At 37.1% G+C, this 11,537-nt stretch overlaps 1 protein-coding gene across 1 annotated transcript in view; it reads right to left on the reverse strand.

The window, feature by feature from the left end:
- The window catches only part of LOC122808355 (SLIT-ROBO Rho GTPase-activating protein 3-like), an 881,720-nt gene that overhangs the window by 297,442 nt on the left and 572,741 nt on the right, over nucleotides 1–11,537 (reverse strand). The window contains exon 10 of the mRNA XM_044079321.1: nucleotides 8,021–8,105. Within this exon, the coding sequence (XP_043935256.1) occupies nucleotides 8,021–8,105 (85 nt within the window). The remainder of the gene's footprint in view (nucleotides 1–8,020; nucleotides 8,106–11,537) is intronic.

An 11,537-nucleotide genomic window follows, 5' to 3' on the forward strand; every position in this document is an offset into this window, starting at 1 on the left:
AACTTTTGATTTTCTGATAAGGTTCTGATGATTAAAGTCAGTCAATAAAGCCAGACATTAGAGATTCAGCCTTTTTGTTTATAAAATGCATATTGATGCAAAATCTGCTGTTGTTTTAACTTTTAAAGTGAATTATTGTAATATTTAAAAACTGCTCCAGATTTGGGGACTTTGTCCCCTCATTGTTTTTGACTTTGTGCAGAATTCTTGCACAAAATATTTGATATATAGGCTTTGAAGTGTTGGCAAACAGTAAGACTAGACAGGTCAAAGTGCTGTCCTTTTGCTAGTGCCGTAGCAGACAGGATGCTGCATACATCATCCACTGACTGTCTTCATTCCAAAGGATGTTATCATGGCCTTGTGCATGGTCATACCTAGATGTTACTACAGCAAGTTCTGAACACATTGCTGAGGACATATAGCAATCTTCTCCATTCGATTTCTCAGAAGGACCACCAAAATGCCAGTGGGTGAAAATAAAATTATAAACCACATAGCTCTACAAAAAAATGTCTGTAGATGTACAGGGTGGAGACATACTGCTTCACTTTAAATATAGAAATCTTTATCACCAGGGTAGACTTATGTGGTAGGGGGAACAAATTACAGCACAGCTCACAAACAATTTATTTGACAGTGAGTTGTAAATCTCTAAAGCAAGTATGTTGAGTAAATTATCAGAGATGGTAAAGTGCACTACTTCGAACCAGCTAAAGCAAACTGATAGGGGATACAGAACAGTGATTCATACATTATCACTTGACTATTCCACCTTTCTGAATAGAACAAGTGAATATAGGTCATATATAACTTGCCTAAAATGTTGTCACAGAAACCTATCCTGTTTGTATGTCTGTTAATTTAAAAATGTGTTTTCTATCAATTACCATTAATACTGCAGTACAAGAGGCAGTGGGATCTTGTAGAATAATGTACAGCTGGATGCAGTACGTCTTTTGAAGGACCACTTCTTTGAAGTCGATATTGACACCATACTGAATATGAAAATTTGTCAAACAGGCCATATACACACAGACGTATGCAGGGGCCACAAACCCTGTACCCCCACCCCCTGATTTACTATTATAAATGTAAGGACACCATTATCACAGAAGAAAGGTTATAGGGGCACTTGAAGGAAACACTGACCAACAGAGTCTGAGCAGTTTCAACGATCTAGGTCTCAAGAAGTTTCTTATCATTGTATTGGGTTTCAACCCATTAACCTGGTCCCTGTACATCAATTTGTACTAGTTAAAGCAAGCAGAAATAAACAGTAGATATTACGGAATGCTATAGTAATAATGAAAAGAAATGGAGACTGTATTTCATGTGTCTCACAGAAGCCACTGGCGTTGTTATGCCACTGTATTACCCACAGGATGCTATTTGCTACTTTAGAACACCTGGTCCTTACTTATTCAAAGTTTGCTCTGTAAAAGACGAAAAGTGGAAGTGAGAGAAACAGACTGCAGAAATTTACTGTCTAATTTATTCTTAGTGTTACATTGATTTGATTTTTATTCACCTTCCATTCAGCTTTTGTTTATCATTTCAAGTATTCATTTGAAGGTAACTGTTTTATATATTTATAACCTGTATACAGGAAGTGAACTCTAGGACTAAATCAAGTGGTCTAAGCTTTACTTGTTTACCAGGAAGTACTCAGTGGTAGTTTTTTTTCCTGATGAAGTCTCATAATAACTTTGTCAAAAGTGCTGAAAAACTTACACTTTCTCCTGTAGTATTAATAACATGTTTTGTTTGTTTTTCTAGACTTTTTACACATTAATTGGTGTATTTTGTGTCATATTCTGTGATAGCATAATGAGGCTTATCAGAGGCTACAAAATGGTGTCATCATTTTTTCCCCTACCCTTACCTGCTGAACACCAGCCCTCCCTTGACCGACTCATTCCAGATGGTCAAGAACTGGTTATGGAGGTTGTCATCAAGAAATGTATTTATTTTTTTCTGTGTTTGTCCTTAAAGTCACCCCTACATACTTATGGTATAGGCATGTAATGGGCCTATGCTAAGCCATTATCACCCATGTCTGTGAGTAACATAACTCTCAGAATACTCTGATTTCCTTGCAAATAACCATTTCCATTTATGGTCTGCAGTGTAGATCCCATCTATGCCTATATCTACCACTTCTCCAAGAAAGATGAACAAGCACTGCCTTCATCATTCATCTTCCTCGCTTCTCCAGCTCCTTTGATGCCTGGGCTACTAGTAGAGTACAGAATATTGGGGTTGCTTTAAGGACTTTATCTCTCAATACCAAGGAGCTGATGATAATATAACCTTTGTTGAGCTAAATAATCCAGATAACACCTTGCCTCCCTTTACTTCATCAGAAGCAAACTTCCAAACTTCAAAACAGGCCCTTCTGTACCCATAAGAATGTGCAGTTCTTTCAAAATTGCAAGGTATTCATTTTATCTAATGGGGGTATCTCCAATAAAGGTCCAGGAGTGACACTGAGCTCTGTCTTTGTTTAATTCATTCCAGAGTGAGTGAGAAATAAGCAATTGCTTTTTGAGCTTATCTCAAATCATACAAAGCTGACAGCTATGACAAGTGATAACTTTGGGAGCCTGACCTTTCAAACAGACTCATATTATCTTCTGAGGGAACAAATAAACAATGTAATGGGACATTAAACTCAAAAAAGGAAGTTATCTATTTTTAGGTTTTATTTTCATTTGTTAACTTTGTAAGCAGAATGTTTCTTACAGTTTTAACTGCAATGACCTAGCCACAAGGGCAGGGGGTGAAAAAATATATATGGACAACACAAAATAACCAGTCAACATCACTTTGGAAGCTGGGAGGAAAACAGGGCAACCAAAGAAAACACGTGGATGATGGTGCAAGATGCATACTCCAGATTCCATCCATGCCTATATTTCAGTAAACAGAAATCAATACTTAAACCCTGAGACTGGCAGGCAGCAGTACTTTATGCTGTCCCAGCAAACCATCCCTTCACACATAGGACACCCAGACCTAAACTCCTCTATGTCACTGAGATGAAGATCCTAGCAGAAGTGGATTACTAATTACAATGGACCTGGGGTGTAATTCTTAACTGTCCCTGGTTTTCCTTCATATTTTCTCCCTGTCCCTTGTAAAACTTTTGATTTTCTGGTAAGGTTCTGATGATTAAAGTCAGTCAATAAAGCCAGACATTAGAGATTCAGCCTTTTTGTTTATAAAATGCATATTGATGCAAAATCTGCTGTTGTTTTAACTTTTAAAGTGAATTATTGTAATATTTAAAAACTGCTCCAGATTTGGGGACTTTGTCCCCTCATTGTTTTTGACTTTGTGCAGAATTCTTGCACAAAATATTTGATATGTAGGCTTTGAAGTGTTGGCAAACAGTAAGACTAGACAGGTCAAAGTGCTGTCCTTTTGCTAGTGCCGTAGCAGACAGGATGCTGCATACATCATCCACTGACTGCCTTTGTTCCAAAGGATGTTATCATGGCCTTGTGCATGGTCATACCTAGATGTTACTACAGCAAGTTCTGAACACATTGCTGAGGACATATAGCAATCTTCTCCATTCGATTTCTCAGAAGGACCACCAAAATGCCAGAAAATTACGGAATGCTATAGTAACAATGAAAAGAAATGGAGACTGTATTTCATGTGTCTCACAGAAGCCACTGGCTTTGTTATGCCACTGTATTACCCACAGGATGCTATTTGCTACTTTAGAACATCTGGTCCTTACTTATTCAAAGTTTGCTCTGTAAAAGACGAAAAGTGTAGGTGAGAGAAACAGACTACAGAAATTTACTGTCTAGAAGGTAGGAAAGTATTATGTTTGGCAAAGTAAAAATAAGAAAATAATTAAAATTGAACACCAGTTCAATACAACAGAGAAAATGTACAGTAAGCTACCAAACATAGGTATCACAGTGTCAGAGGACACCAACACAGACAAGTCTGGAGGCTGAAAAACAGACTCAGAATAAGCTAATAGTAACGTAAAGTAGGTGCTCTACTAGTGGTCGAGTCACAGTTGGATAATTCTGCAGCTTATCAGCTGGTGACAATCACAGAATGTAATTGTCACAGCTGTTTGTATTAGCACTGCAACAGGTGATTTGTTTTTTTGTTTTTTTTGGGGGGGGGTTTGTATTTTTCCTTCCTTTGAATGTGCATGGGGAATGGTTGGCTACTTCCTGCAAAAAAAAAAATTTTTTTTTTTTGTTTACATCCTGATGAACTTTTAACTGGTTATGTTTGCTTGGTTGTAGGTTTGTTGATTTGTAACTTAACAATTCATAGTAAAAACTGCAAAATGTGTGCTCTGGCTGACTAATATATAGACTATGAAATAAGTTGTACTATTTCAGAACATTGAGGTTATAAGGTACATTTCAAGGAAGGAATTAACCCAGTGTATGTGGTTTCTAGCCAGGTGATCTGCCCAGAATCTCAGGGTAGATAAATATGGGAATGCAATACTTCCCAGCCTCAGAGATGCTAAAACAAATGCTTCTCTTCAGTTATACTTCACCTATTAGAAAAAAACAAACACCTGAATATGACATGAAAGAAAATCTGCAAAATAAGAAAAGAAAAAATAGCCTACAAAGCCAAAAAAATGACAGTTGCTTATTATGTAAAGGTCATCTTGTACAGTCAGGATTCAGTGCAATGATTATAGGAAAATACATCCTATCAAGTGAGCGTAAAACAGAACCAGTGAGTAAAAGCTCAGCTCAGCAGCTAACACAGATCAGTGTTACAGGTGACCACACACACAAAGACATACATATATGTGTCCATGTCAGGGTGAGCCGTAAGTAAGAAGGAAAACATGATCAGAGACTTCATCAGGTATGATAAATTTTTAAACATTGCTCTTATAAACTTAGAAAACTACTAGAATAAAAGGTTTTGTGTTAGTAAGCATTATCTGAAGTATATAAAGGCTGAAACTCAAATGACTGTCATTATTTAGCTACTTCAATCCTAAGTGATTTGCCAGAAAAAAATAAAATTTTATGAGGAACAGACCAAAATTATGATGCAAAAATCTGAACAAGCTGTTGAAATCTGGACAGTTGAGAGATATGGTAGGGTGGCCAGGTGAAACAAATCCCGGACAACAAGAAGCAACTCATTACTACCTCATAGTTTTAATCTTCTGCACAGTCAGCCATAAAAAAAAATTAGTCCTTTGAGCCAGTGATCTAAGAATATATAATCATGTGATGCTGATCTAATGGTAATTATACCATGACCCCCCATTAATATTCCAAAACGTGCATGCTGATTGGTCAGCGTGCATGTTGTAAATCAAAGTTATAGTAATGGAAAAAGGTCCGGTCTCCCGGACTTTTTCCATTAGTATAACTCTTTTTTTTTTTTTTTTACAGCAACAGAGAATGCAAAATCTCCGTTGCTGTTTACAGCCTCTCTCGCTATGTTAAATGAGTTTAACATAGCGAGACAGCTTTTAAAAAAAGCAACGGAGCATTTCCGTTGCTTTTTTTAAAGCTGTCTTGCTATGTTAAACCCATTTAACATAGCGAGACACTTTAAAAAGCAACGGAGATCTTGCTTTCTCTGTTGCTTTTTTCAAAACTGTCTCGCTATGTTAAATGGGTTTAACATAGCGAGACAGCTTTAAAATAAGCAACGGAGACTCTGTTGCTTTTTTTAAAGCTGTCTCGCTATGTTAAACCCATTTAACATAGCAAAACCATTTGTAAAAAGCAACAGAGATCTTGCTTTCTCCGTTGCTTTTGCCCACAGCTCTGATGTACTGCATAGGTATACGCATGCGCAGTACATCAGAACTGCCGCAGAATACCAGACATCTGCGGAAGGGCAGCAAGGAGGCATTATACAATGCCATTATTTAAGAAAAGTAATTATTTTTTTTCTTAAATAATGTCATTGTATAATAGCAATAACCCACTTCTGGGTGTGGGTAATGCTGGATTTACCCACAGTTGGCTTTGTTTGGTCCCTCGGGCTTCACCCTCGTGACCAAACCACGCCAATCGTGGGTAAATCCAGCATTACCCACACCCAGGTGTGGGTTATTGCTATATTAGACTACAGGAAGAGTCTGATGATGACAGCCTGATCTTATGGATAGCGAAATTGATTACTAACCACCATGGAGAAGCTCTGCAAAACACAGGTAATGCCTGCCATTAATATACAGCATTCTGAACAGCAGAAGCAACAAACATTCCAGGGCAGATAATGGGATACTGAATTACTTAAATGAAAGAAAAATAGTTCAAAACAGAAAAGTTCTAACACAGGAGGATGAGAGTAAAATGAGTTAATAATTTATTCACAAAAAGCTAAAGACAAAACATATTGTTTTACTTAAGAGAAATATAGCTTTACTCTTTTGAACTTAAATTACTACTACCAATGGATATAAAACTGAGTCTTTATTGTCAGACATAGAATGCCAATTGCAGTTACTCAATGTTTAAATGAAAATATGAAATTAAAGACCTATTTAAGGAAAAAAGTTTTTAAAATGTACAAAAAGTATCATTTTACCATTAGTTGCATTCAAGAAAAGTAAAATGTCATTGCAAGTGATTTTGAATTTGTTTTATCATCAATGTTGTCAGTATTTAACTTCTGATGCAAAGAAGAGAGGAGATTGAAATCTGAAATATAATGCTGACATTTCTCTCAAGTATAATAGTGTTTTTTTTATAAATAAAAGCATTTTACTGATCTTGGTTACACAATCCCATGACTGCAACTTTCTGTTTTGAATTTTACAGGTCTTAATTATTGGCATGGCTTTGCCATCTTCTGGAAGTGACTATTTTATGTAGGAAAAATATAATTCTTGTGGAAAGTTCCCAGGCTAAAGATAACCATATCAATGAAGGGAAACAAGCAGATCTTTTCCTGGGCTTGGCATATGTCATTAGGAGAAGAACAGAAGAATGCTTGGCAACCAGAGCTCTTTTGAAAGGTGTAGAATGTTAGCACTCCTTTACCTGCTCAAGTTATTGTGATCAGACGTTCATAAATATTCCACAAAACTGAGGTTGGTGTAATCTTAGCTAAGAAAATGCTTTTCTAACAAATGATCCCCTGAACAAATGTAGATAAAGACAAACAGGATGTCACCATTTTGGATATGTGTTTTATGTAAAGAATTACTGCTGTTTTTTTTTTTCTTTTTACTAGACCATAATCATTATGAATGCGTTCACATATTGTTAATTATGTCTGAACTGTTGTTCTTATTTAAAATGTTAGACTGGATGATACTTTTTTTTATTAACCAGGGGTTTATGCCATTTCAGAGTATTCTATATCAGTGGACCTTAATGGGTATGCCTTAGCCAGCCACATTTCAAGAATTATCTTTACTCATATTAAGAAAAATATATTTTAATCTTAAACTTAATCTATATTCCGCAAGTAGTTGTAATCTATGGCAGTCATTACCTTAATTCTGGTTCCAGTAAAAATACAATAAAGTTCATAAATAGTTCTGTTTACTAATTACACAATTCATCCATCCATCCATTCAGCCACACTCACTTTTTTCCCATTTTTGCACATAGGGTTGGGATGTCAATTCAGCAGTGAAAATCATCTAGAGACAATGTTCACACCACCAAGTGACTAACCCTGCTTTTGTTTTTCTTCCATATCACACACACACACACACACACACACACACACACACACACACACACACACACACACACACACACACACACACCACTTACAAACTCACACCTATGGCCAATTTAGAGTTTCCAATCTGACTCAAAATATCCCTCTTGTATGTGTACCAAACAATCCTTGCACACTGATCTGCCCCAGAAGGATGCCTCGTTTGCTGAAAACAATTTCCATTATGACATCAAAGTGACAACTAACTCAAGCATGAGAAAAGCTTCTAAGAACCTGCCATCAGACCTAAAATCCATCGCTTGTCTATTCCAAAACAGGACATTATTCAGTTTTGTGTTAGACCTCCCAGACTTACTTTTTTTCATAGCTACGTCCAGCAGGTCTTGTTTGGCTTTCAGTTTAGAGGCAATACCTGTGTTATTGAGGTATACTTTCAATTTCTAAAGAGGAAAGAAGAAGAAAAATTAAAAAAAAAATGAAACTGAGCAGCATACAAGATAAACTGGGATTTATGTGAAACATTCATGTTATAGAGTGTTGCACATTGAAAGAAACCCAAACAGTTAATGTCTATGCAGAAGAAAATTTTACAGAGATGGCATGCATTTAAAATAATAAAAACAAAAGATATTTGCATCCTTACTTTTTTCAAGGCTTACAGCAAAATAGAAAACTGCTTTGTCTCTTTCATCTCAAATTCTTTAGAAAAAATAACAAATATCTGAATTGCAGCAATTATACATACATAATGGACTATCAGACAGAACTGCTCCTAGATGAAATAAAGGTCTACCCTAAAGGCATTATAATACCTATCATGCATCACCTTGTGCCCTTTCAATGTTCGGGAGCCTCCATTTCATAATGCTTGTGTAGTTACAGATGCTATGTTTTTTATACCTACTCCCCCAAAGCAGGCAGCATAACTTTACTTCATTTTCTATATACTATTACCCCAGACTCTATTTTCCATTAAAAACATCCATATGAGGGGGCTGGCAAGTTCCTCTATTTATGGATGGATTGACTGATTGACTGATTGGTTGATTGATTGATTGATTGATTGATTGATTGATTGATTGATTGATTGATTATTTGTTTTCCAGGAAAGTCCAACTGGATAATTTTATTCATTTTCAGTGGAGGCCCAAGGAGAAAAGCTCCACATGTAAAAGAACAAAAAATACATATACATAATTGAAAATTTACATCATATTAAAATATACCATAAATACATTAATTAATACAAATATTAATATGCATATAACATGTAGAATAACATAAATATACAGTCATTAAAACAAGATAAATACTATATCATGTAGTATTGAAATGTGATGACATAGGTGTGAGAGTTTATTACTCACTCATAAAACAAATAAAGTGAAAATTTAAACAGTCAGTAGGAAGGAAGACAGAGAGAGAGAGAGAGAGAGAGAGACAAAAGTATTTGTTAGAGGTAATAAGTGTGGTAGATATGGGAGGCAGAAGAAATAATGAATAAAAGCAAGATTAAGAGAAATAAAAATAAGAAAAATGAGAGACAGGATGTATATACGTATTAGAAGAGAAAGAGCTAAAATGTTAGCCAGGAGAGCAGCAAGTGTAAAGTCTGGAGTCAGGGAAGAATTCTTTTAGCTGCAGCTTAAATGAATGAATGCCATGCCTTGCCCTGATTAGTGCACGGATCATATCCCAAACTTTGCGCTTAAATGAATGAATGCCATGCCTTGCCCTGATTAGTGCACGGATCATATCCCAAACTTTGCGCTTAAATGAATGAATGCCATGCCTTGCCCTGATTAGTGCACGGATCATATCCCAAACTTTGCGCTTAAATGAATGAATGCCATGCCTTGCCCTGATTAGTGCACGGATCATATCCCAAACTTTGCGCTTAAATGAATGAATGCCATGCCTTGCCCTGATTAGTGCACGGATCATATCCCAAACTTTGCGCTTAAATGAATGAATGCCATGCCTTGCCCTGATTAGTGCACGGATCATATCCCAAACTTTGCGCTTAAATGAATGAATGCCATGCCTTGCCCTGATTAGTGCACGGATCATATCCCAAACTTTGCGCTTAAATGAATGAATGCCATGCCTTGCCCTGATTAGTGCACGGATCATATCCCAAACTTTGCGCTTAAATGAATGAATGCCATGCCTTGCCCTGATTAGTGCACGGATCATATCCCAAACTTTGCGCTTAAATGAATGAATGCCATGCCTTGCCCTGATTAGTGCACGGATCATATCCCAAACTTTGCGCTTAAATGAATGAATGCCATGCCTTGCCCTGATTAGTGCACGGATCATATCCCAAACTTTGCGCTTAAATGAATGAATGCCATGCCTTGCCCTGATTAGTGCACGGATCATATCCCAAACTTTGCGCTTAAATGAATGAATGCCATGCCTTGCCCTGATTAGTGCACGGATCATATCCCAAACTTTGCGCTTAAATGAATGAATGCCATGCCTTGCCCTGATTAGTGCACGGATCATATCCCAAACTTTGCGCTTAAATGAATGAATGCCATGCCTTGCCCTGATTAGTGCACGGATCATATCCCAAACTTTGCGCTTAAATGAATGAATGCCATGCCTTGCCCTGATTAGTGCACGGATCATATCCCAAACTTTGCGCTTAAATGAATGAATGCCATGCCTTGCCCTGATTAGTGCACGGATCATATCCCAAACTTTGCGCTTAAATGAATGAATGCCATGCCTTGCCCTGATTAGTGCACGGATCATATCCCAAACTTTGCGCTTAAATGAATGAATGCCATGCCTTGCCCTGATTAGTGCACGGATCATATCCCAAACTTTGCGCTTAAATGAATGAATGCCATGCCTTGCCCTGATTAGTGCACGGATCATATCCCAAACTTTGCGCTTAAATGAATGAATGCCATGCCTTGCCCTGATTAGTGCACGGATCATATCCCAAACTTTGCGCTTAAATGAATGAATGCCATGCCTTGCCCTGATTAGTGCACGGATCATATCCCAAACTTTGCTACACAGTGTGAGTACACGCCACATTTTCTGGAAGGCTTATAGATGTCAAGTAGGTTTTTATCAGAAGATCGAAGGTGATAATTTGGAAAGCAGTGGTGGAAAACTGTACTTAAAGTTGGGCAGTAAGTGGGATTAAATATAATTTTGTCTGTTAAGAGAAGTTGAATATAATTTAGCTGGTGGGACAATTCTAGCCAATGTAGAGTTTTTAGTGTAGAACAGTGATGTGTTCTGTGACTTGTATGAAATGCAAATCTATCTGTCTTGTAACATTGTTCTAATTGAGATTTTATGGTGGCCTGGAAGTTAGTCAAGATGGAAGAACAATATACTAGAGAGGGGAGTAGGTATATAGTGGCAAGAGTGACTCTTGTGGATTCGGTAAGAACTTTTTTGGCTCCTGCTTTAATTTCTCCAAGTCTTTTGAGTTTCTAATATCATTACAGAAATAGACCCCATTCCTAACACAAAATATGATTAAAGTTTGTGACAGTAGTGTTGTTTCAGTCCTTGATGTTAGCCAAAAGTGCTCTTCCCAGCACCGGCAATGTGCCCAGAAATGACTCCTTCTGCAATTCATATAACTTCTGCATGGTTAGGCTTAAAAAGGCCCTTGTGGTCATTACCCTAATAAATACCTATGAACCTACATGTTGTTACATGTACTGGTAGCATGTCTAAATACGACTGTAAATTATTTTTATGAGACCATTGCTCCTACTACTATTGGAACTGTCTGGGTATCCTTCTTCCACATTGCCCTCATTTCTGCCTGCAAATCCTGTTGTTTTATGACTTTGTAGCTCAGCTCTCTGTACGTAAGACACTGTAATCACTGGATG

Source organism: Protopterus annectens, chromosome 8.part0, assembly GCF_019279795.1.
Source record: "Protopterus annectens isolate FY-2018-M chromosome 8.part0, PAN1.0, whole genome shotgun sequence".
In the NCBI taxonomy this organism is placed as follows: Eukaryota; Metazoa; Chordata; order Ceratodontiformes; family Protopteridae; genus Protopterus; species Protopterus annectens.